This window comes from Euphorbia lathyris, chromosome 3 (assembly GCF_963576675.1).
Source record: "Euphorbia lathyris chromosome 3, ddEupLath1.1, whole genome shotgun sequence".
Lineage (NCBI taxonomy): Eukaryota > Viridiplantae > Streptophyta > Magnoliopsida > Malpighiales > Euphorbiaceae > Euphorbia > Euphorbia lathyris.
This window is the reverse complement of record NC_088912.1, coordinates 56,845,656-56,873,192: the sequence shown is the minus strand read 5'-3', so window position 1 is coordinate 56,873,192 and position 27,537 is coordinate 56,845,656. Positions and strand designations below refer to the sequence as shown.

General features: G+C 38.1%; 1 protein-coding gene across 4 annotated transcripts; it reads right to left on the bottom strand.

Annotated features, from left to right (window-relative positions):
* Nucleotides 1–3,917: 3,917 nt before the first annotated feature.
* On the bottom strand, nucleotides 3,918–20,780 carry LOC136222014 (ubiquitin carboxyl-terminal hydrolase 8). 4 transcript variants are annotated; one of them, XM_066009491.1, is made up of 13 exons: nucleotides 20,617–20,780; nucleotides 20,026–20,280; nucleotides 19,414–19,555; nucleotides 16,762–16,821; nucleotides 16,577–16,675; nucleotides 8,806–9,138; nucleotides 8,556–8,696; nucleotides 8,256–8,426; nucleotides 7,607–7,864; nucleotides 7,353–7,501; nucleotides 6,699–7,256; nucleotides 5,825–6,098; nucleotides 3,918–4,510 (listed from the first exon to the last, which is right to left on the bottom strand). In XM_066009491.1, exons 1-13 carry the CDS (start codon nucleotides 20,709–20,711, stop codon nucleotides 4,394–4,396), a joined length of 2,652 nt encoding a protein of 883 aa, XP_065865563.1. In that variant the 5' UTR covers nucleotides 20,712–20,780; the 3' UTR covers nucleotides 3,918–4,393. The 4 variants fall into 4 exon arrangements, with proteins under 4 accessions (XP_065865563.1, XP_065865565.1, XP_065865564.1 ...); XM_066009493.1 differs by lacking the exon at nucleotides 20,617–20,780 and adding an exon at nucleotides 20,478–20,610; XM_066009492.1 differs by lacking the exon at nucleotides 20,617–20,780 and adding an exon at nucleotides 20,410–20,555.
* Between the last annotated feature and the right edge of the window lie 6,757 nt (nucleotides 20,781–27,537).

Genomic DNA, 27,537 nt, shown 5'->3' with positions numbered 1-27,537 from the left:
CCCCACGCTGACCTTGCCACTTCGTCGAAAAAGAAGCAGAAAAAGGATAAGGGAAAGAAACCAATGGAGCGAACGTACTCGCTGGTCTACAACAATGTAAGAGGCTACAAAGTTGACCATTCACACTGGTTTTCTGAGGGATTCGTAAACGCGGAAAAACCATTCTGCGAATGGATTTCTAAGAATGGCTGGACCAAGCTATTCTCTATTCGAGAAGCTACCTACCCAGAATTGGTAAAGGAATTCTATACCAATCTGAGAGCCGTTGACGATAACAGGGATGACATGATCACCAAGGTACAAGGGAAATATATCTGTGTCAATCCTCCTTACCTCGCTAAGCTGCTCAAACTGACCAATAGTGGAGCCAAACTCAGAACCACCAACGACTACACTAAAATCGACTACCCCACTGAGTTTTGCAAGCCCGCCGGTCATGTAGGGGAAATCGCTAGCACATCCATGGGTCAGAATCAGAAGATGGCCCACTACATCTTGACCAACTTCCTCTTCCCAAAGGTCAACTCCACATCCTCAACGTCTAACTTCGAGCAGTGCTTCATTTGGCACATGCTGACCTATCAGTCGATCAACATGCCGATCTTTCTCATCGGTGGCTTCCAACGTAGTACTGGTACCCTTAGGTTAGGCTCTCTAATCATCAGGATCCTCAAAGACCACCAAGTAAGCTTAGTGGAGGCAATCAACGTTTGGGGTACGGAGATTACAGCTGCAGTATTGTTCGGTCTGGCCTTTGACCAACCGATAGTGCCCAAGAAAGGAAAAGGGGCCGCAGTTGAAGAAGGTCAGGATGCGCTAAAAGGAAAGAAACCTGCTAACCGCACTCGGTAGGATAAAAAGAGGAAAGCTGACCAGGAAGCTAGCAACATTAACACAGTTCCGAAGAAGCTGAAAATTGTGTCAAGAGGAAAGAAACCTGATGCTGAGCCAAGTCAGGATGAACCTAAGTCAGCGGAAAACCTCAAAAGGCAAGTTGAGCCTGAGGAAGAAGAGAAAGAGGACACTCTCGAGCAGCCTCTGAGAAAGAAGAAGAAGATCTCCTCTGGGTTGAGTCCTATTGATGCACCCCCACTTGACGTCGTCATCTCTAAAGACTCACATTTTATGAGAAGTCAAGGCATTGATCTTGAGAAAACCCCCACTGACCAAGATGAAGAAGAGTTGGGTAATCTTGGAGGTTAGTTTGATGCTGAGGAGACAGCAGATGTTGAGCAACATGAGACAGTTAACACTGAGCAGGTTGAAGAACAAACTGAGCCAACAGCAAAAGCCCATGCTGACCTAGGGCTAAATTCATCCTCTGAGTCTCTTGACTCTATTCCTGCTGATCCCTCTCCTCCAAAGACTAAGAAATTGAGGAGACTTAAGAAAAAGGCTCATAAATCTCCAGTTATTGACCTTCTGGATGACTCCCCTCTACGGGATCCTATCACTGATCTCTCTGACATGCAATTCAAATTCTTCTCCAATCCCACTGAGCCTTCTCCAAGGGAACTCGAGCAAAAGCAAGCCTCTGTTTCTCAAGCTGAGGAACAAGCCGATCCCAAGACTCCAGAAAATCAAATCCTTGCCAAGCAAGTGCTTGAAGTTCCTGCTGGTCAGACCTCTAAGCCAGCGCCGGAAAAGACTGCTCGAGTTAGTTTTAAAGTTTCTCCATCTCCAACCCCAATTCCAGCTGACACTGAGCCAGTAAATAACTCTGCAAATCAACCTCTTCTAAATCCGTTAACACAGAACGCACACCAGTCAGCTCCTAATCTGCATAAAAGTCCAGTCGCTGACCTTGCTGGCACATCTGCTTCAGGACAGCACCAACCACAAGGTGCTACTCATATTCCGGCATCTGGGCCACACAGTGATGAACCCTACGCATACTTGCATGCTACTGAGTCTGGATGTCGAATCATCGACTCAGCTCAAGCCCTACTTCAGGATATTCATCACTCTAATGCCGAAGCCGTTGGGTCTGTTCATGTTGAGCCAACTCAACTTTCCTCTGCCACTCAGCTCCTAACTGAAATCAAAGGGCTTAAGGATCTTCTAAGTGTCATGACATCTCTCCAATCTCAACAGCCCAAGCAGGAATCTATAGTAAAGCTGGTTGAACTCCAGCTGACAATGGTAAATCACATGAACTCTCTTCAGGATCAACTCAACAATTTGTCAGCTGTGAACTCAATGTATGCAACCTCCGCTGAGGTTCATCAACTTTTCGACCAGCTAAACGCTGAGCAGACCAAAGCTCGTGAGTTAATCTCCTCTTCGTCTCAGTGTTCCATTGAGCAGATAAGTGAGGCAGTTCGTCTACTCAACTTGAGTAAGGAAGAAATGGAAACTGACCAGCTCAAGACGAACGAACTTTTGCAATACTCCCGAGCCACCTACAAACATGTGCGTCACACGAATGCTCAACGTTAGTTCTATGATTCGGCTTTGCTTAAGATGTACCATCAAGCTTATGCCATGCTGACTGACACTATAACATGGGTAGGAAAATCCCAAGAATATATATTAAGTATGCTCAGTGCCTCTATCAGAATTCCCGGTTCTACCTTGGACGATGGTGTTCCAGTTTTTTATGGTTTAAGGGAAAGCACGAAAAGGCTTAAGGCATATTCCGTAAGATTAACTCGTGCTGCTCTCAACGACACCTTCGTTCCTCCTCCGCCCAATACTGGCAAAACGGGGGAGAAAGAACAAGCCGATAGAACTCAGCACACAGGAGAAGCATCTGGTAGTCAGCAGCAACAAAAGAGAAAAGGCAAAGGTAATCCTGCCCAAGTCAATAGGAAGAAATAGTCTGGCTAGATTTGCTAGTTTTTATTCCTGACTTGTATTTTTTTGTATGTTTTCCTTATCTGGCGCATTTTGTCTTGCTGACTATCTATAAAATTATGCATCTTTTATTCAAAATTGATTATCCTATGTGATGCTTACTTACGTATTGTGCTGATCTATCTTAATGAACAAACAAACAAAAGAAAAAGGAATATACTCAGTACACATTAGACTTGATACATCTGCTCTAATAATGTTTTCCCATAACTCTGATGTCAAACTATCCATGTATCAAAACTGAGTAAAAACATATTCCACACATTGATCTCTTCTGAAAGCTGACCTAGGCTCATCTGAATTAGATCTTGGAAGGTCTAGAACTGAACTAAGTCAGTATAAGCATACCTTAACTTTACTCAATTAAGTCTTAGAAGGCTTAGAGTTAAGATAAGTCAAGTAATGCAACCCTTACGGGGGAGTAATTTCAGAAGCATAAAAAGAATTCCAATCATGGGGAATCTCGTACTGAGTTCCATCAATTAAATATTTTGCCAACATCAAAATGGGGGAGTTTGTTGAAACACATTTCCACATGATTTTGATTTGACAAAATTATTTAAGTTAATCCATGATTAAGGGGCAATTAAATTTAAGTGCTTTGATTTAATTGTACTAATATGTTTGTTCAATGTTGAGTATAAATATAAATGGAAATAAAAATAAAAATAAAAAGTAAGACAGGACGAAGACATCGTAACAAAAAGACTGCACAGTGGATGATGTCTCAATTACAACTTTACTGTCGGCTAAGCAAATTCCAGGTGAGAGGACCAAATATGTAATTAAAAAAGCTGAGCAAGATGAGACAAATAGTGCTAAATTGATTGGTCAAGTTTCCATGAGAGATTGCAAAACTTGTATCCAACTCTTCCTATTTGAATTATTTTGTACATGTCTCTGTTTTACTTTGCAATTTTGTATTATTTCATTCTCAAATGGATTTGAGATGGATGACGCTTTAAAGAGGTTGAAGTGATTTGACTCTCTTTGTTAAAGGTTGTAAGCACAAGGTATGTGTTTATCAATACAACAGGTTTATTTTTGTACTGAAAATTAAATAAATAAATATAAAAATTATTTGACAAGTTTGTAGATTCCGCTAATATACAAATGGCAACATCAGTTGTAGACAAGTGTTACAAGAAGTAAGCAAGAATTACAGATATTTAAAAAGGGTTTTAAAGCTAACCAACCCATTACAAAACTTTCACTTCACTCTCTAATGGTTACAAGTATAAACCCAGGTACTGGTAGGTCTCATTTCTCGAGTTTTTCCTATGATATGATACAAAAATCATCTCTAAACCTAATTTTAATATTTTTTTAATCCTGCCTTCCCTTCCCTTCCCTTCCCTTCCATCCTGGAAAATCTAAACAAATTGAACTAAATAATGGCACGAACAAAAGAATGCTACCCTCTTAGGTGATGGTACTCTTAACACTAAGACGGGTTATTTTTTTCAAAAAAAAAAAAAAATCATCTAGAATCCATATGATTCTCAAGTCAACAATCGGTAGGTAGCTCAGCCTCAAGTCAATAATGTACTACTCTTCTGTAAAAAAGAACATATGCAGCTGAAGTCTTTATGTTCTCCTGGCCAATTGGGTGAACTTGACTATCATCGAAATCATACCACCGATCACCCCCATGCTGCACCAACATCAAGCCAAACCACTTTTAATATTTCATGAATTTAAATTAAAATAAATAAATAAAACAAGTATGCTAACCTCCACATGAGCATATTTGAAGAATAGGTCTCAAATTATATAACCATCTAATTCAAGTGTCGATGCCAAAGAAATCCTCACCAATGTTTATCAAATATATTTCTTGAACATATAGTATTCAAAAGTACATATGATTAGAAATTCTAGTAGTTCACTGGTCAATCTCTGATTTGTGTTCTAACTAAAGTATATATTACTTTATGATACCAATTAAGAGAGGGAGAGAGAGGTTCACTGCATTTAATACTTTATATCAGCACAGCTATTAAGGCCCTGTTTGGGAATTAGCTGGCTGATTACATTAGTTGTTAGCTGATTTGACTAGTAGACCTGTTTGGTAAAAATTAACTGATTGATAATAGCGGTTTGTGCAAAAAGACGAATAAGGGCATTTTTTTTAATACATAAAATAATTAGGGTTAAAGAAGTCCATTAATAAAACGCTAATTGAAAAAGCTCCTAAAAGGAGCTTTTTCTAAATTAGCGTTTTCATCCCAAAACTCTCTCCCAAACCTCTCTCCACCAAACACTCCAATCAGCGGTTTCAGTGGTCAAACCGCTAAAGTTGGTCAAAACCGCTCTTTTTATCCCAAAATGCTCTTTACCAAACAGGGCCTAAATATAAATATGATACCAAATTTACAAGTTGATATTTGCAGAATAGAAACATATTTTACAGGCAACAAAACTTTCCTGATGCAACTGCCTCACACATCTGTAAGCACTGTCTCATAAATTCAGTGGCTTCTTTTAAAGGATGTTTGCATAAACCCAACAACCTTTTTTATTTATTCAATTATTGACAGTATAGAATATTCTTATTCTGTCTAAAATGTCAAGATTAGGGTTTCTGACAGTAGAAGATTAGGGCAGAAATAGAATATAGAGAAGAGAGGAATGGGAAAGAAGAGAGAAACAGAGAATTAGGGAAGAAGAGAGTAAAAAGAGAGGAAAAGAAGAAGATAAGTTTCATTCAATATAATTCTGATAATCCCTTACAAAAGCATGACCCCTAATATAATAAAGGTACTGCTGAATATTTACAGCAGTCTAACAACCTTCTAAAAGACAAATAACAACTTCTAAAGTAATAAAAACAGTAATAATTAACAATTAAGCAATTAGCCTATCAGCCTACCATTCTTACTCTAATAATCGTGACAGGTGGTGAGGGGCGCAGAGGAGGATTAGCAAAAGAAATGATTGGATAAATGAAGGAAAAAGCATAACTTACATGGACAAAGGCAGTGTAATGACCACCTCCCATGCTTCCATAGTGATTACTTATAGCATAAAGCATGTAGCAATGAGATAATTCACCATTCTTGTAAGAAATGTAAGTTGACAAATCAAGATCATCAACCGGGAAATCAACATATGCTTCAAGTTTGTTCTTCATATATCGGGTATATGAGAACCTCTTTAGATGAATAACCAGAATCTCTGGAAGTCTCCAAAGATCTAACTTTTTACTGGCTTGACAGTGCTGCTTGCAACTTGGACAGAACCTGCACAACATAGTATCTAAAATCAGGAAAATTCACAGAAAGCAAGTTTAAGGTTGAAAAACTTTAGGCCTGTGGTATTGGGGATTTTAAGGAGGTTTTAAATATATTAGTCTTCCTTCATGGGTTGATCTATTGCTACAGGTTACAATGGAGCAAACAATGATAGAAGTCAGGAATGACATATATAGAAGCTAATCCTGCTACCATTTATTCAGATGAAAAAATTGTGAAGGTTGTTCTCAAATGTGAAATTTAACATGTATATTTTAACAGGGTCCCAGGTCCAAATAAAATAAAATGATGAAAAAAAATAAAAGTTACAAAGATATGTTATCCGATTACGTTCTCTCAAGTACAAGACTGCTGAAAAATATGGGTCTTCCTCCCTATATGTACAACAAAAAGAAGTAGTGAACAGGCTTCTGGCATCAAAAGTTAATTGAACTGAAACATTGAAGATCTTTCAACAAGACTAATACATGCCCCATCATACTGCCATCTGATAAAATGTTTCAAGTCTCCCAATATCTTCGAAAAATTTCAAACTCTTAGACATTATTTTATATAAGGCTCTATTTTCAAGCAATGATGAAAACATACCACATATCATCTGGTCCAAGTGGCTCCTCCTTCAAAAATGCTTCGAGACACTTGTACAGAGAAACAGATTCCTGAGGTTTCTTTGCAAAAGAGCCAGACTTGAAAACCTCAGGTAATGGGCTGAGAAAGTGTGCATGATACTGTTCAATTTGTTTTTCTGGCCAACACACAAGAACATTCAATCGTTTCAGCATTCCTGTCACTGCTACTGGCTCATCCAATACTATCTTGGAATGTTTAACTGTCCCCTTCTCATCAGTTAAATAAAAGTCTAGTTCAGAATCTAAGGAAGAATTGGCCCCTTCTCCAATGGAGGGACTAGCATTTCCACCTAAAGTGGAATTATTCTTATCCTCCATTCCTGTAACTTCTTCAACTGCAGTGCTCTTAGAAGTATTGCAATTCCTCGACATATCATCAGCAGGTTTTTGAAATGGAGCAAGTAATGTCAGATACAAGTTGCGAATGTCTGATCCTTTAACAATATCACTAATTGCTCCAACAAGAGGAATTCCAAATGCCTTGCAAGTTGAAGCAAGTTTTCCATGGATGTACTGCCTGACATTATAAAACCAATTAGAGAATTTGACTGGATTTAGGAATACAGAAGGAAAAGGCATATCAAGGAAACCATCAAGGAAAAACAAAACCTACTCCTCCGTATGCTGATGCATAAATACAACCAAAGGAAAATCATTGAAGTCTTTCTTTAACCGAAAAGCAACTAGTCGGTCACCATCTCTAATTAATGACAAAGAATCAGCTTGCTCCTCTAGATATCGTATAATGCGGCTATTGTATACCTGTACAATGCTTTATATAGCTCAGGTATAAAAAATAAAACATATGCATGAATAATGTACATGCAGTCATCTTCACATATATATATATTAACTAATGCAGAGTACCTCGGCAACCAATAGTGACTCATCACTCCCTAAAGAACATGCAATGCTTAAGGCCTGGGTAAGATCTTCACATTTTCCATACTTTGGAACGGCAATTGTATATGGAGATGGCTGACTACTCCCATCAGAACTCACAACACTCAAAGTCATCGTTCGTGTATTCGTCGAAGGAAGAGGTAGAGATAAATACATGAATGGATCAAATGTAACTGATACCTTCTTGCAAATAGGACAGACTAGTGTTGATTTATATTGACCCTGCAATTAAGGTAAAAAACATGTTGTGTAAGGTCGGATAGGCTAATATATAATCATTATGCAAAAATAAATTATCAACATCGAAAACAGTGCTAAGTCAGATGCACTCCATATGTGTCAGTATATGTTTATAAATAAATCTAAACCAATTCAACTAATCTGAACATCTTCAGACAACAATGAAGATCGTTGGCTCATCATGCCATTCTAATTTCGTTTGAATCATTTAGTGATGCTTTTATGAGATTTAAAAATCACACAAGAATCTATTTATGGCAAGTTTAGTACAAACAGCAAATCAGTATATCAAGTAAACATATATGATCCAATCCAACTTCTTAGGCGAAACAACTTAACAAAGTACAAAAGAAATACAGAAACGAAACATTACTTGGCAGATATCAACAATAATAGAGTCGTTGCGAGCCACATGATTCCTCCAATATTCATCAGCAACCTCTTCATCTAGTCTACCATCCCCATCCTTCGCTTCTACATAAGGCTTGGATTTTACACGATTAAGATCCTCATGGAGTCCATCCAACAAGAAAGCAAGGAGTTCCTATATTGAACAATCCAAAAAATTCAGAACACAGATATATGTAGCACTGCAATTTTTTGGAAAAACACAAAATACTCTTTCACACAGTCAAGACTAGAGAGAGAGAGAGAGAGAGATAACTTAGCTGACCTGAGAATCATGTTGATTAAAGCCACTGAATTGAGGAGCAAATCTAGCAAGCTTTGACTTGAATGTTCGTGGTGCCACAGGAGTAGCGCCAGGAGCCCATAACTTTCTCAATAAATCCCCAAAAGCTAAGGCAATCTCACCCTGTAAAAGAGAACCAACTATTATTAGATTGTACAAGAGAGTAGAAACTCCACTGGATGGTAAAACATCTAGAAACATGCTCAATCAAATCGATAACTATAAAACTCACATCCATGCCCAATGGGTTGTCATGATTTATTTCTCTGCAATAATCTCCAATAAAGTAGTCTACAAGCTTAGGAGTGTGTGCTAGGCACTGAATGGCACTGTTCATGAAGCAAGTATTTCCAAGATTCTGCAATCCTGTCAATCCTAAAGAACCAGCTTCTCCAGATTTTCCAAAGAATGATGCAGAATTACTAAGAAAAATATTGTTGTTGCCAGCACTACCATTAGTCAAAGGTGAAGATCCAGAGGAAAGTGATCCATTAGAATATTGTGCAGCAGCATCATCCTTTTTCCCTTTATCGGACAATCCATAAACTTGTAACTCCAGAAGAATCTGTTGACAAAATAGTAATAGTGATAACTGAGCTGACATGAATCACAACTGTCAGTGCAGAATCACCAAATATAGAAGTCCATGAAAAGTACTTTTAAGCAGATAATCCAGTTGAGGTCAATATCACAATTCCATGAGAATGTGTATTAAAGAACATAACATGCAATATATTGTTCAAACTTCCATTGCATGCAGCTTGTGTGACAAACCAGGAGAATTTTGTGCTATCCATTTTCAGCTACTAGATTCTACAACAATTATATACACGCACAAAACTGGGAAACTTTCTAATTTATTTGATAAATCATAGATAGAACGACACTTGGAATTGCAAGTTACTCTTAGCTATTAAAATCAGTTTTCCCAAAGAATGCCCATATTGTACAGCAATGTTGGAGGAGCATTATATAATAGGACCTTACTGAATGCACTTTCACCAAATAAAAATGAAATGACTTTTAAATCCTAAATCATCTAGTATGGTGGATTTGATACAAATCATATGGATTCTATAGACTATTAAGGGAAGATGCTTATTCCAATGGATTTCTTAATGCCCATATTGTACAGCAATGTTGGAGGAGCATTATATAATAGGACCTTACTGAATGCCTTTTCACCAAATAAAAATGAAATGACTTTTAAATCCTAAATCATCTAGTATAGTGGATTTGATACAAATCATATGGATTTTATAGAATATTAAGGAAAGATGCTTATTGCAATGAATTTCTTAATTCATAAATTTTTCCCAGAGCAAGGGCATAGTGCACAAAAACAAGACAAATGGAGGAAAAGTGGATAACAGACAATACAAGTCTCCAATAAGTATATAAAAAGGTAACAATCTATGCCTCCCTGAGGTTGGGTCAAATACATCAGTATCTTCTCGTATTTTACCTATTAAATTTTAGCCTCCCTACAGTTCACCTATATCACATTATAACCTCCTTCCGGAAATTTTTGTATCATTTCCGTTTGAAATGGAGATGTGGCAAGTATTAAAAGACAAATTTCTTCCTTCTCTTCCATTTAAATAACTACAGCCTCCCTGAGGTTTGGTCAAATATGCTAGTAGCTCCTTGAATTTTTCACTACTAATTTTAACCTCCCTATAAAATGATTTTGTTCCACTATAAACTCCTCCTATCAATTTTGAGGATTTGTGTTCTTAAATACATGTCAAATACTCATATTGCTCTTGTTAATTACTTTAAATGATTCTTTTCTTTCTCACCCTTCCTAACTCAAAATATTTTCTTTTTCTTAAATTAATGTTTTATCTTTGTTATTGGTAGTTATGAAATTTCTAATAATGTTCAGAAAGAAATGAAATTTAGTCTCAAGAGTAAAAAATTAATTTTGAAGAAAAAAAAAATGAGTTAGAGAAGATCATATTAATAAGAGCAATATGGGTATTTAACATACAAAATCACCCTCAAAACTGGCAAACTAAGTTTATAAATTCAAAGAGGTACTAGCATATTTGACCAACCCTCAAGAAGGTTTAAATTATTTAAATGAAAGAAAAAGGAAAGGAAAACTTGTATTTTAATACTTGTGTCATCATTTCAAAATGGAAATAATACAACAATTAACGAAATGAGATTATAATAGAGGCAAAAAATATGTAGGGAGGTTAAACTAAATAAGTAAAATACAAAGAGGTACTAATGTATTTGACCTAATCTCAGGGAGGTTTAAATTGGTTTACTCATAAAAGAATAAAAAAAAATGAGTTTGTATAGGGGATCATCATATTCCGATTATTATTTGTAGGACAGAGCATTATTCGGTTATAACCAATTACTGAATTGAAACCAAACCGATAAAAAAAAAAAATTGGTTTATTTATTTTTTGAATTCAGTTGGTTTTAAGTTTGGTAAAAGTGCCGTTTTGGCTTTCAGTTCCATCTTGAAGAATTAAAATTTCAGTTAACAGAACCAACCATACTTTGTAAGTTATTTAATTTCTTTAGGGATAGGATCAAATTTTACCCTAACATTTTTTAAGTGCAGATTTAGCTTTAACGTATGAAATAGTGCAAATTTAACCCTAAAGTTTTCAAGCAAGACAATTATAGCCCTACGTTACCGAAAATTTGAAAAGCTGGTTTGGCTGTTATTTAACTGTCACATCAGGCCTTCCAAATGGCAAGTTTGTAGACAAATTGAAGCAGTTTCGTATATTTTTTGTTGGTCATTTGTAACTATATTAGTAACATAGTAAACATTTTAGACACTTTGACAAAAAATATTGTGATTAAGACTTAGTTGTTAGCATTTTAATAGGTTTTTTGTAGCTGCGTTAGTGACACATTAAATATCTTCGACATAACTGATGCTTGGAAGGTTCGATGTGACTGTTAAATAACAGTCAAATCAGCATTTTCAAATTTTCGGCAACGTAAGGCTAAAAGTGATTGAGGGTTAAATTTGGACCATTTCGTAAGTTAGGGCTAAATATGCACTTCACCGAAAACGTTAGAGTCAAAGTTGACTCTTATCCCATTTTTTTTATATTTTATTGTGTTTAGTCATATATAGTTATTTATTTTCATGTATATTATGTAGAAATTGAGGGCGAGCCTTGGCGCAACGGTAAACGTTGTGTCGTGTGACCAAGAGGTCACGGGTTCGAGTCTTAGGAGCAGCCTCTTGCCAAATAAATTGGCAGGGGAAGGCTTTCCCCAGTACACCCTTGTGGTGGGACCCCTCCCCGAACCCTCGCTCAGCGGGGACACGCAGTGCACCGGGCCGCCCTTTATTATTTTATTATGTAGAAATTATCTATTTTATTAATTGAAAATGTAACTTATTTATTTGCTTTTTAATAAAAATAACAGTGAAAAGCAAAAAATAAAATGAATTAATAGTTTATCGAAATTTTTGGTTATCTACAAAGTTAAGTTCAGCTCGGTTTCTAAAAGATAGGTGATTTTGGTTCAATTATTTTTCTTTTCATTTCATTTCTTAATGAACCAAACCAACCAATGCTTTGCCCTAACTATTTGTCAAGACAATAATGTAGTTGTCAGGTATAGATCCTGAATCAGTACCAGAATAGGGTAGAAAAGGGAATTTCAGGAAGTAGAGAGTAATAAAGAGAGAAGAGAGAGAGAGAGTTGGGAAGCATTAAGGAATGAGATATTCATTTATAATTCTCAAGATAAGATTCCAGGTACAATTGCAGGTCCTCATATAGCAGTACATATGCTGAGGTGTCCTGGCAGTATACAACTGTTACAGCAGCTGGAATTTCCTAACAAACTAGCTAAATGCCAAAATAAGCTAACTATAACTAAAAACAAGGCTAAAAGACGCAAATTAAATAATTGAATGAAATGACATAATAAAATGACAGATGTAAATAGCTGCACTAACTAACGTCTCCTACAATATGTGACAATTCCCCCTCCTTTAGAGCATTCTTCTCAATTATCCTATAAGGGCCATAAAAACAAGCTGAAAGTTTGAGGGTACTGTGTAGGGCCTAAGCTGGAGTTTTAGGAATACACCTCCAACCTGCAATTCTCTGTCAGTGTCTGCATTTTGCTTGATTTGATTATGTGCTTTACCTAGGCATTCCTTGAGAAAAGTGGTCATGTGAGCACAATTCTGCAGGGCTTCCTCCACTGCTGCAACACCGGTAGTGATATGAGGAAGGATAGGCAATTGTAGAGCTACTCCATAGAAGGCCTAGAAGGGACTCATGTTGATCGCACTATGATGAGAAGAGTTATGCCAGAATTCAGCGAGGCTCAACCATTCAGACTACTGTTTAGGAGTTAGAAAACACATGCTTCTTAAATAGCCCTCCAGCCATTGATTAAGCCGTTCAGATTGTCCATCTGACTGAGGGTGGTAAGCAGTTGTACAGTGCTGGGCTGTACCAAGCAACTTCGTGAAATCACGCCAAAATTGCCCTGTAAAAATGCAGTCACGGTCTGAGACTATGGTTCTGGGCATGCGATAAAGACAGAAAATAGTATCTAAGAAGGCTTGGGCCACAGTAGAAGCATTGAAAGGATGGAATAGGGGAATGAAGTGGCCTAGTTAGAGAAAACGATCCACTACGACCAGGATTGTATCGAATCTTGAAGATTTAGGCAGTTTCTCCACAAAATACATTGCAATATCCTTCCACGCACCATCCGGCATTGGCAATGGTTGCAACAAGCCTGGGTAGGATACATGCTCAGCCTTACATCGCTAATAGGTGTCACAGGCTGATACAAAACTCGTGACATTTTGAGACATGCCCAATAGAATCCTTGTTGTAAATGGTACAAGGTGCCTTTAATGCCTGAATGGCCACCCCCACGGAGAGTTGTGGCACACCTCGTTCAATTTATGGCGCAATAGCCGAAGCATCACCCTCATTGGAAGCCTGTATATCCTTCATCCATGTTTGAACAACCATGGAAATGGCCAACAAGTGTTCTGCAGAGGCAGGTTGTTCTTCCCAACGCCTAGATAGGGCATCTACCACCCTGCTATAGCAGCCTCTTTTGTATTGAATGTTGTAATTCAATCCAAGTAACTTAGAAATGCCCTTATGTTGTAGGGAAATGTGAAGTCGTTGCTCTAGGATGTGTTTGATACTCTCCTGATCAGTTCTAATGACAAAAGGGTTATGTTCCAACTAGCGTCTCCAGGTGGAACAAGCGTGCAAAATGGCTAGGAATTCCCTCTCGTAGGCAGAGAATTGCTGGTTTCCGAGACTCAGGGGTTTAGATGGATAGCAAAAAAGCTTGCCTTGTTGCATGAGAACTACTCCTATGCTAGTACCAGTGGTATCACACTCCAAAGTAAAAAAACTTAGTAAAGTCAGGTAAGGCTAGCAGTGGTGCTTGTGTCATGAGTGTTTTGAGATGCTCAAAAGCTTCCACAGCTTCTTGGATCAAGTAGTTTTGTCAAGGATCTACTAACCTCACCATAGCCTTATATAAATCTTTTGTAGTACTCAGTGAGGCCTAAGAAGCCTTTTAAGGGACTTAGGAACACGCCATTCCACCATTGCTTGAACCTTAGATAGGTCAATGGAAACACCTTTAGATGTATATAACATGGCCCAAATAGGAAATTTTGGACACCCCAAAGTTACATTTAGAAGGTTTGGCAAATAATTGGTGGGTAGTGAGTAGGTCAAAAGTGAGTTTGAGGTGGTGTAAATGGGATTGTCCACAGGGATTGTAGATGAGGATGTCATCAAAGAAGACTAGGATGAATTTTCTGAGGTGGGGATGGAATGTGGTTCATAAGGGATTGAAATGTAGCAAAGGGAATTTGTGAGGCCAAAAGGCATGACTACAAACTCATAGTGACCCATGTGAGTTCTACTTGTCATGGAATTGTTTGAACTAAAAGCTCAAGCTGATAGTTAAAGGTCCACTACATATTAATATTGAAGCGTGCACAACACAGGCCCATATTACCATGTCTGCCAGGAATCGAACCCTGGACCACTTGGTCACACTGGCTCTGATACCATGTCATGGAACCGTTTGAACTAAAAGCTCAAGCTGATAGTTAAAGGTCCACTTCATATTAATATCTGACACTACTCAAGCATTTCCTTTACTGACCTCCCAATTTCATCCTTCTGGATGTTAGAATATATGTTGACTGGGTTAGGAGAAGTTTTTAGTGGTATAGCATGGTCATGGGCTCTTTAGGGAGGTAAAGATGTAGGTATGGAAAATAAATGAGAGTTCCGATTAAGAAGGGTTTGAATAGAGGGTGGTATCTGTTGTTCAGTAGGGTTATTTGTAGGAAGGTCATGTGAAATGGGAGATACAGACATGAGAAATAACTTGGTTGTGATTCCCTTCCAGCCAGAAGTAACCAGTTTGTTAACTAATTTCAGTGTCATCGTCTTGAGCTTGACTTCATCAGTCATGCCTTTAAGCTCTAGTTGCTTATCTTCCTTTTGATGAGATCATATCACCAAGTTCAAGTGCCCTAACTGCATAAATGAATTTAGAATTGTGCATACACCAATTGCACTCTTGACACTTAGTAGAAACAATTAATTGTCTCCCATCTGCCACAGAAACGGCTACAGGCTTAACCTTCACTAGAGGAAGTTTAGCTTCCTTAGCCAACATCATCTATGAGAATCATAACTGGCTTCTTATTCAGGACCCCTTTCAATCTAAGAGTGTTGTCAGTCACTCCACCATCTATTGCGTGTATAGATAAGGCCATAAGACCAGTCTCTTCCTCCACAGACTCATTAGGCTCAAGAACTTCTTCTTCACACTGAGGTTCTACTTCTTCGACTGGTTCCAAGTTAATAACATTGAGCTTCTTGAGGTTACACTGGTGGAATTTCTCTCCAAATCTCCAACAAACTCCTCGTATTTTCCTAAGAGCATTTTGGTTGGCATTAGGTTTAACAAAGGAAGTAGGGTTAGTTTTAGGCTGTTTCAGGGTATTCTGGGTTGAGTTGTGAGTGTTTTGGTAAGATTTGTAGTTTGTACCAAGGTTTAGTAATGGTTGGTGATCTGTAGGTAGGTAAGCATTACCTTCCTATCCTGTGCAACTTCAAAAAGCTGGAAATATTTCATGCATTTGCTGATCCACAGATCTACATCTGTGCCATCAAAGGAAGGCAAATCGCACTTAGGGAGCAGTTTATTAAAATAAGGAGTCTTCTCCTGAGAAACAGGCTCTCTCTGAGTTTTATCCTTGTGGTAAGGTTGAGGGGTTATGGAATTTGGAGGAAGCGTACTGTGAATGGGAGTGGCAAGGAAGCATTTTCCTAGTTTGGCCAAGTACTGGTGCAAATTTTCCTCTACTGATTGTTGGGATTTAAGGAGCTGGTTCCGCTCCACAAGAAGAGCGTTGATCTGTGTGCTGTGCGCATGTCCTGCAGCTGAGCTTGCATCTTTTCAAGCTGTTATGCGGTAGCCTCAGCTCTGTTGTAAAACTGTGTAGTCAAGTTCTTAAGCTGCTGATCTAATGCATCCATAGCGGCTTGTGCTTTCTTAATTGCTGCTCTTGTTCATTTTGCAGAATTACTGACCATCCAAGAGGTATTGGTCGGAGGAAAGGTGTCTCTGATACAATCGCAAGGTAAGGTTCCGGTACAATCGCAGGTAAGGTTCCAGTACAATCGCAGGTCCTCATATATACAGCTGTTACAGCAGCTGAAATTTCCTAACAAACTAGCTAAATGCCAAAATAGGCCAACAGTAACTAAAAACAAGGCTAAACACCGCAAATTAACTAACTGAATGAAATGACAAAACAAAATGACAGTTGTAAATAGTTGTACTAACTAACGTCTCCTACAATATGTGACACTAGTCATCATTTTCTTATTATCCTATTTTTCAATAAACAAACTTGACCAATTTCAAATTCATGAATATTAGTAATTGACATTGTTTATTTATGTAATTACAACGCAAACGAAAAAGTCTACACTTACCTCTAGATCCGACTGTCGCTGACAATCTTTTGGGAAGAACTTATTCATGTCATTTATGAAGAATAGAGTTGTTTGCCCAGAAAAGTCCCAGATTCGTAGCTGTGAAGCAGAAAAAATTTGGAAGTTTTTATTATTTCACAAACATAATCATTACATTACATCTGTCGAAAAAACTCACAACCCACCATCTCGGAATCAACACTAAATATCTTGCATGCTCTTCTGAAAAGCTCGGTTGCATTGTCCTGAAAAAAAGAAAAAAAAATTAGTTTTGTGTCACTGCCTCATCATAACACAACGTGCTAAGTCATGGGTTTTATTGCCAGAATTAGTAACGAAATATTTTTATGTTAAAGAGTACACGTAGAATTGGCATTTAACCACCATACATAAAAGTGGGAGCAATTAAGGAAAATATCATCTGAACTCATCAAAAAGGGGTAGATGTGATTATTCATAAAACATGAGATCAGTCACTTTATGTGAGACCGGAAGCTATATGCTTTTGGAAATTAAAAAGAAACGACATAATTTACAATTGATCATTCATTGATTTTTCACGCTCAACTTACTCATTCTCTTGTACATCTGCAGCATAGTTGTTAGAATCGTACGAGTCGCGAGTCGACTCGTACGGTTCGATTCGATTCATGAAGAATTCGAGCCGTATCTATGGTACGACTCGGAAGCTCATGAATCGGCCGAGTCATCACCGATTCGGCCGATTCACCGAGTCACCCGATTCAAGCCACCATTTAAAAAAAAAATCAATTTTTAACAACTAAAAATGTACAGCAGAAGAAGATGACTATTCACTTTACAAAAACAAAAAAAACGTACATAGGTTATGAAACACAAATAGTTTCAATCAGATGATTCTTCACTTTACAAATTCCAAAACCTTCCCTCTTCTTTTCTATTTATTTGTTATTATCTTCTTCTACTCTTTATTCTTTCTATTTTCTATGTTCCGTCTGTCTCTACTTTCTTTTATAACTTGATATAATTTCTATTTAGATATTAAAATTGCATTTTTGGACTAATATTTAAAGTTAAATATGGTTAATATTTTATTTTTTATAGCATTTTGAATTCGATTCAAAAGTCTGATTCGCAAAATGAGATTTCGAGTCATGAGTCGAATCTCGATTTAACAACTATGATCTGTAGTACTTTTTGCATGTCAGAATTTATGATTAAGATTTAAGATTATTGTCATGATTTAGTATTTAATGCACTTTGATTTTAGAATTTATCATTTCTTATATGTTAAATATTATCATATAAAGTTTTAGATATTTTTATCCTTTAGCACGCCTTGTGTCACTCAGCGCACACCTTGCGCCTAGACTCCACGATCCCTTGTGCCTTTAACATCTATGCACTATCAAATGTCTTAATAAAATTTCAAATGTCTCAAATATATTTTGGCATGTTGATATTTGATCATTCTGGTATGGAAAAAGCACATGCTCAACCAAGTTGGTAATAGAATTGCAACTACCATGTGAAATCTGAAAGAAATTGTGAAACAAAAGAAATAGGATAAAAAAAGCAATGGATGACTTTACCAGGGAGGAAAATGATCAAAAGCAATGGATTAGACCTTTTTGTATTGTTTTCATTCATAGATTTTTTTTTATTTTTAATTTGAAAACAAGCTTGAATAATGAGGTTTCTCAACACATCAATGTCAGGGAGGAAAATGATCAAAAGCAATGGATGACTTTACCAGACTGGAAGGTTAAATGTTTATGGAGGCTAAAAAGTGGGGAAATAATTCAACAGGGCAAAGTATGGTGACAAAAGAGTGACAAAAGACCATGTGAAAGATGATTAAGAATACAGATGTAAATAATAGGCTAAGTACTGGTAGAATATGGGAGGAAATGCTCTAAAAGGAACTTGGAAAAAAAAAAAAAAAAAAAACTACCATGACCATGGTAGTGCTTTCTCTACTAGTCTTCTACTGATCCAAGTAAGACTACAAGTTTTTACAGGGATTTACATGCCTAAGAGGTAGGATTAAGACCATGGTTTAAATATGCCATTAGAGAAGAAATAAATTTAAATAGGGAAGCCATTTGAGGTAAAGAAAACAAAGCACTTCTTTAAATGGAGAAAAAATGACGATCTCTTGGATTGTTTAGCTTAGCGACCGCTTTTCTTTTTGCTAGCATTGTCAGGAATTTAGCTATAAAAATCCCATTACAACTCTAGGAAATATTATGCCGATAAGGTTGTCAGGACAGAGGAGTTAAGCAATATCTGGATAAAAGGATACTTTGTGATATGATATGTAAACAGTGAACACAGAATAGGGGATGACACTTGCATAACCTAGATTAAAAGTTTGACTCTCCTCAGATGAAAACTATACAACAACAAAGCCTTAGTCCCGAAATGATTCGGGGTCGGCTAACATGAACCATCATATAAAACCGTGAAAATCAAGTCGTGTCAGCGACACAGATTCGCTCCCTCCACTCCGTCCTATCCACTACCATATTTTCCTCAATTCCCAATAAACTCATATCACTCTCGATCACCCTCCTCCAAGTTTGCTTAGGTCTTCCCCTACCCCTCACCACTACATCCCTTTGCCACTCTTCGGTTCTCCTAACCGGCGCATCAAGCGCTCTACGTCTCAGATGAAAACTATAAATGACAAAATTTCTTCTATCACTCTACTTAAGCAAGTACTAAATTCCCTTTCACACTAAATTCTTACCACAATTCCATGTCATTAATCATTGCAAAAAAAATGAAAATTGCCATATCATATGCAAGAGCGCAAATGAAACCTGAAAATGGAAAGCATGGATCAGATGAATGACCTTTTTGCTAATTTTCACACCTAACGAATTCACATCTTTTTGCACAGAAAGCCTCAGTTGTAAAGGATAGACATCACACATATCATCTTCAGCAGCAGAAAATGTTTTTCCACTCTTGGACGCAACTTTAGCATCACTATGCCTGAAAAGGAAACAAAAGTAAAATTTGCGAAGCAACATTCATTCCCAGAAAAGGAAAGCAAATATACCATGTATTTAGTCCTCGAATATCAATACAATGTCAATGCCACTTGGAAAGGCTAAGCACATATCTATAGATAATTAATACATTGTTTTATGAGTAAAACATGTCTAGAATATGTTTAATTGCTTGTCAAAATCTCCATACAAATGCGCCAAAATATGGACCAATAGATGTGTCATAAAAATTGTTCGGAAACTGAAAACTCAACTAAACATGCCATCCACTACATAACGGGCATGAAAATAAGACATACTACGTTTTCCACATTTACTCATTTATACATAGTAAATCACCGAGTCCTAAAATTCAAAGTCAGATTACTCCCTTCAATTATCGAAGAATATAGTGAATCTAATTTACTGGGCGATGAGATTCGCAAGAATTTACTGAAAAAAAAAATTTTTTACCATTTCAGTGCCTTCAACCACATGTCTCCCTGGACCAATGCAAAATCCCGCCCTGAAACCCCCACTTCACCAATTTCACCATTCCGCAAAGATTCTTCTTCTTTCTTTAAATTCAATACAAGATCCGAGTTAAATATGTTGTTGATGAGCTTCATTGGACCCGCATACGAAGAAGCTGAAGTCCCTGTGTACAGAATCCCTCTCTTCCCATCTGATTCATCCAATATCGTGGAATCTAGTGCATCTTTCCACCACCTAGAAACCCAATGCACAAATTCATCCAAATTACCAAATGCAATAAGAACACCCATGTCACAAAAACAATAGGAAAACTAAAAACGAAGAAATTGATTAAGATACTCTGCTTGGATGCTGAGAAATCACATTTGGGAATTTCCAATAGATATCGATGAACACTGAACACATATAATGAATTGAATTTCCAATTCCACCTCTTAATTTTCTTCTATGCTTTGATCTCACTCGAATAAGCAATTGAATCCACGCACCAAAATGGAGCTCCGCGTCCAGATTTGAAATAATGTACGAAAAAAAAAGGTGCGAAGAAAGTGGAAGGAAAAAAAGAGAGACCTGTAGGGGACAAAATAGAGTCGCTGGTCATTGTCGGAGTCGGGTTGAAGAGTTGAATCAGAGATATATTCGGCTTCGGTTAGACCGTTCTCCATTCTAGAGAGAGAGCATATGCTTAGAGAGAGAGTTCAGAAAATGCAGATCATTTCCTTTCCAAAATATTTGACACTGAAGAAAACGGATATATATAGGGACTGTTTGTGTTGCTTTTTCTGTGAATAGAATTGGAGGAGGGAAAATTAATAATAGCGATAACTGGTAAAAAAAAATAATGTTTATATGAAGTGTAATTTTATATCTAATGTTTAAAATGGTGTAATTTTATTTAAGGATAAAATATTAAAATAGGTTAAGGTTTTTGGAAAGTATCAATTTAGGCTTAATTTTTAAAATAGCATTAAGCGGGTGTTTGGTAGCTGCTTTTCGACCTCCTGTGAAAAGGAGAGTTTAAGGTGTTTGGTTAGACAACTCCTACCTCCTGTTTCCCTTTTGTAGCTGAAAATTAGCTTTTTATAAAAGCAGGGAATCCCTGCTTTTTAGAACAACAGTCTTTTCAAACAGCAAACAGCAAACCGTAACAGGAAACAGCAAACAGCAACAGCAAACAGTAGATAAAACAAACGGACCCTAATATAGGTTTAATGTTTACATATAATATCAATTTAGGCTTAACGTTTACAATATAGCATCAATTTAGGCCTCACGTACAAAATAGCACTAATATAGGCTTAACGTTTACAAAATAATACGAATTTAAGCTTAAGAGCATCTCCAACAGCCTCTTAAATTGGCTCTTAAGTTAAAATTTGAGGAGGGAGGGTTAAAAATCAACTCCAACAGCCTCTTAGTGGCTCCTCAAATAACTAAGAGCCTCCTCATCCTCTCTATTAATAGAGAGCCTCTCTCCACCTCTTAGTGACTCTTAACTCATTTTTTATTAATAATTTATTATTGAGGATTCTCTCTCCTTTTACTATTGGTAGATAGAACAATAATTAATTATTGATTTGTCTCTCTCCTTTCACTATTGGTTAATATAACAAAAGTTAATAACTTTAATAATAAAATAATAAATAGAGAGTGAATATAAGGAGTATTGTTGGAGATGATATGTATTAGTAACTCTTAAATCACTAAGAGTCAATTTTTTATATTATTTTTAGGGAGTGAACTAAGAGTCTGTTGGAGATGCTCTAACGTTTACAAAATATATACAATTTAACCTAAACGTCATAATTAAATTAATCATATTATATTCTTTCCCTATTTTTTTTTTTTTTTGGTAGGACAAGGAAAAAAAAACAAACAAACAAAACGAAAGCCTAACCCGGGATCAGCCTAGGGTGGCTGACCCCAACCCTATCCTCAAGCAGAAGGGACAAAATAGAAGAAGGAGGAATAGAAAGGGTAGAAACACCTAACATCCCCCCATGCCCAGCCGCAGCCAAGCAATCCGCCACACGGTTTTGCTCCCTAAAAATATGGGAGAACCTAATAACCTCAAAAGCAGGACGAAGCCTCAAAATGGCTTTGATAAGGTTCTGGCAAGAGAGATAAGAAACTTGGGAAGCAGAAATCCTATTGATAGCCTCCAAATTGTCAGATTCCACCACCAGCTTCTTAATTCCCATGCGAATGGCAAGCTTAATACGTGACAGAATCCCCCAGAGCTCTGCAGAAAAGGCCGAGCCCAATCCCAAGTTATGGGTAAACCCAGCCAGCCAAGCTCCACCAGCATCCCGAAGAACTCCTCCAGCAGCAATTCTGCCATTACTAAGGCAGGAGCCATCCGTATTCAACTTCACTACCCCTTCAACAGGCTTACTCCAACCAACCAAGTGGACCACCTTAGCCGGGGAGGGATTACCTAGGGGCTCCCCTTTAGAACTTTGCAAAATAACCGAAAGTTTTTTGGAAAAGAAGTTTAATAAATCAGGAATAAAGGTAGTTTTCTTAGCAAATAACTCATCATTCCTCCATTTCCAAATATGGTGACAGATAAGAGCAAAGAAAATGTCGCCGTGCTCCATATTGGCCAATAACTTCCCCTTAGCGCCCTCCGAGAACCAGTCAATTGCAGAATGAGCCATGAAGGGAGGAAGGGTATGGGCAGGAAGAACCCTCTCCCAAATCTTCTGACTATTAAGGCAATCCCTCAGAGCATGGCAAAGTGTCTCCGTATGACCCATGCATCTACTACAGGTTCCTGATTCAGTGAAGTGCCTCCTCTGCCTATCCACATTGGTGAGCAGCCTGTCTTTAACCCCTAACCACAAAAAACTCCTAATTCGATAAGGGATTTTAAGGGCCCAAATAGTCTTCCAAATCTCCAAAGGAGGATACTCCCTACTAGAGGAAAAGGCTTCATAGGCCGATTTACAAGAATAGATGCCATTATTAGACAAAGCCCAACAATGTTTGTCTTTATCCTCCTCGAGGTTGCTGACCTTAACTCCTCTAATTTTCAGGAGGGTTTCCAGACTAAGGAAAGAGTCAAACTTAGACCAGATCCAGTCACCCTCCGAATCCACCACATCAGCAACCTTCCAGTGACAGATATTACTAGGCGGAGGGGATCTACACACATCAATAAGGGGTTTATCACCAATCCAGGTGTCCTCCCAGAAGCTAATGGATCTACCATTGCCCACCTCCAGCCCAATCCCCGTACAGAACTCAGCAAAAACTTCACTAAGCCCTTTCTAGAGGAAGGAGCAGGTGACAACCCTCTCCTTCGGACCACCGAAGATTTTGTCTTTCCGATATTTGCTGTACAGAAGACGGACCCAAAGAGAGGAAGGGAATTGCCACATCCTCCAAAGGAGCTTCATTAAGAGGACTTTATTATTATCCTTCGCATGCCTTATACCAAGCCCCCCCTGTTTTTAGGCTGGCAGGCCTCTTTCCAAGGAACCAGGTGGACCTTTTTTCCCTCACCTGACTCTCCCCACAAGAACCGCCGGTTAATCTTATCAAGGTCGTTAAGAATCGGCTCAGGAAGTTTACAGGCTTGCATGATGTGGTTAGGGGCTGCGAAGTTGACAGATTGGATAAGGGTAAGGCGACCAGCAAGGGAAAGAGAATTAGCTTTCCAGCTAGCGCACAAACCGTTAGTTTTATCCAAAATGTCTTTAAAAGAGGCTTTAGAGACCCTCTCACTATGAAGAGGAACCCCGAGATACTTACCCAAAGATTGGGTCAGGGGGATGCCAGAGACTTCACTAAGTCTTCTGCACAAGCCGTTATCCATGTTATTAGAACAAAGCATACGGGACTTTTGAATGTTAATCTTCTGGCCAGAGGCTTCACAAAAGCACTTGAGGATATCCATCACAATCTTAATTTGCTCCACACTCCCCTCCACAAAAAGCATCACATCATCAGCAAAGAACAAATGAGTAATAGGAGGGCAATGTCTATTGATGGAGACATGGTGGAGACTCCCCTTGTTAACTGCTTCTTGAATCAGGTGAGAGAGTCTTTCCATGGCAATGACAAACAGGAAAGGGCTCATAGGATCCCCTTGTCGAATACCCCTGGAGGGAGAGAACTCTTCAGACATGTCCCCATTAATCATAACCTGGAAAACAGGGGAGGAGATACACTTCTCAATCAAATTCCTCCAGCTCTCCGGGATACCAGCTTTGGCTAAACTATCCAGAAGAAAGTTCCAGTTAAGCCTATCGTAGGCTTTCTCCAGATCTAGTTTAAGAGCCACAATCCCTCTCTTCCCTTTCTTAGTCTTCATAGAATGGACAACCTCCTGGGCAATTACAACGTTATCCATCATTTGTCTGCCAGGAACAAAGCTCCCTTGGGTCTGGCTGATAATGTCTGGCAGGATCATCCGGATCCGGTTCGCCACAATCTTGGTAATAGCTTTATACAAAACATTACAGAGGCTGATAGGTCTCATCTGAAGGAAGGAGGAGGGCTTATCAACCTTAGGAATCAGAACAATGAGGGTTTTATTAACCAACCTAATATCATTAGAACCAGCAAAAATTCCTAACACAAAACTGTAAATCCCCTCTTTTACAGTATCCCAGTGCTTATGAAAGAAACTAGCAGGGATGCCATCAATCCCAGGAGCCTTAGTGGAACCAATACTGGCAAAGGCCAAATCAATTTCCTTGAGATCAATTGGATGGAAAGCTTCCCTAATAGCTGTTGGGGTTTAGTGTCCTATAGACAATTGTTGCAGGATACAAACTTATTGTAAATGAATTGTTCTTTATATCATTTGTTTTAATAAGATATATGTTTGATAACTATATAAAGGCGAACCCTTTTACAGCACTAAATAAGGTCTAATAAAAGGAAATCCGTAAGTTTGTTTAAAGTGATTATAAAGTGTTCATACAAGCATGAAGTGAGACAAGACTTTATAATAAACTAATAAACTTAAAACCACCCCAAGTCAAGTGAGATGTTTAGGATTGACATATCACTGTTGAGACTTGTATGTAACAATGTTTTCTGTCCGACAGAAAGCTGATCTCACAAGCTTCACATATATAGATATCTGGACAGTTACATAGATCCGATGAAACGTCGTTCATTAGGATTGGGGATCCGATTTGAGATAACAGGATGGGTAGATTCGTCCTTGTCACCTGCTCATCTCATTGGTATTAATAGGTATAAATAATCCTCAGACTCAAAGGAATGTTAATTGGTCATCCTGAATTACTGAATGTGAGACTTTGATCGCGTGGTCCCACGATCCTTAACAGAGATGACTCTGGGGTGTGAACTGCAAAGGTTGGGTGTCACAGGAGGTAATGTCAGGGTAGTTATACATTGAATTGAGCATTTATCACTCCCGACGAATGGGAGATACGTCCAAGGATCGCTTGTGGAAGACTCGACTCTAAATCCTTGCAAGGTGATAGCTTAAGAGTAGAAATACAGATTTCACTTAACCTATCTATTTGAGTTGACTCGGCCTGTACAAGTAAAACGAACGTCTCGCTATATATGACTTGACATCATCCATAGTCATAAGATTCAGTTCAAGGATGTAGTTGATAAAGGATCGAATTATACTGTAACTAATACGGAAGGGTTAACGGCAGAATCAACCTGTCTTCTTAACGGACTCTGGGGGAACGATTACGGACATGCCGATAACATGCTCTGTTCATCATTCCGTTATGCAAGGATTAAATATAATTCTTGGAGAAATTAATTTAATAGTTGCATACGGCCAGAAGTAGTAAGGACCTAATGGATCACACATAAGACTTGGAAACAAAAGAGAGATGGATCTGATTAATAGATGGAAGCCCAGTTGAGCCCAGTAAGGCCCATGGATAAGGGGGGGTCGAAATTATATGTATTAAAGGAAGGGAATTAATTTATTCCACTCTTCCTAATTGGATTAGGATTGTGAAATTAAATTAATTAAGAGATAATCAAGTTATGAGTTATTAATTGGATTAATGTCCTCCTATTATTATCTAACTAGGTTACTTATTATTATCCTAATTATATTAGATATATAGTAAGATAATAATTAGAAATCCTATTCCGAATTGGATTGCTATTAAGTAACCTAATCCTATCTAACTAGGGTTTAGAGACAAGATAATATATATACCCCTTACCTAGTGAATTTCGACACACACTCTAGCCCCACCCCTTGTGATTTTCGAAATCTACTAGCTAGAGAGAGAAAGTGAATTGCATCCCCAAGTTCGTGGACAAGAATTCATTCGGCATTCCATTGATTGATTAATCTAATTCATCCCTCTTTCTCCTTGATCTTGTGTTGGTTAATTAGAGGTAATCTATTTTGGTTACATCTCATAAGGGTTGATTCTAATTTAACCTCACCGTGTTCATAAAAGAAGAAAAACAATCAAAAGGGAGAAATTCGTTTTTCTTCGCCTACATCAGGTCAGTTCACTATTTCGAGGATTCCCGGAGATTGAACCGTCGGATCGTCGCGATTTTTGGACAGTAGCTTCTAGACACATTCTTCCACGTTTCCACCGAAGGGATCGTCGTTCGGAGGTCTGGAAGGTCTATTTCGAATAGGGGCAGATTGGTAAACAGTTTACATCTCCTTTGAAGTTGTGGGCACTTTGTTTGCAACGGTAGATTGATCATCGAAAGGTATATCTTCTTATCCCTCTTTATATGAAATAACGATTAACGGATCCTATGGTTAAAAGGAAGTAGGCTAAAATTTTTATATTTCCGCTGCTATACCTTAGCCCTATTTCCAACAATAGCATCCTCTCCTAACTGAGGAAAGGACGTCTCAGAGAAGGCACTCTCCAAGAACACCTCTTCTTCTCTGAACAGATCTTGGTAGAAGTCAAGAGCAAGGCGCCGAATGTCCTCCTCTTCAAAAACCCAACTACCATTAGTATCCTTGATAGCATCGATCATATTCCTCTGTCTTCTAATGATAGTGGAGAGGTGGAAGAATCTGGTATTCCGGTCCCCGTCTTTAATCCAAGCCTTCCTTGACTTCTGGAACCAAAGAAGCTCTTCCTGTCTAAGCACAGCCTCCAACTCGTTTTGGAGAGATCTAAGTTGACCACTCAAGCTATGGTCGAAACGGGCCTCCAAGCAACGCTGAATGCCCTCCATTCTTCTTAAAAGCTTGTTTTTCCTTCTGATAATGTGGCCAAAGGTGTTTTTATTCCACCCAGCCACATTCCTCCTGAACTCCTCAGCAGCAAGAAGGACATCCGAGTGAGGTTGCCAATTATCTTTAACGAACTTCTTAAACTCAGGGTGAGAGTCCCAAGCCACGAGGTACCTAAAAGGTCTGTTACCTTTAAGCCGATTCCCTTTAACCATCCTAATGAGGATGGGGCAATGGTCAGAGTGGCGAAAAGGGAGATTAAGCACACTAACCTCAGGAAACCTACAGATAGCCGCAACATTGGCGTACACCTTATCCAG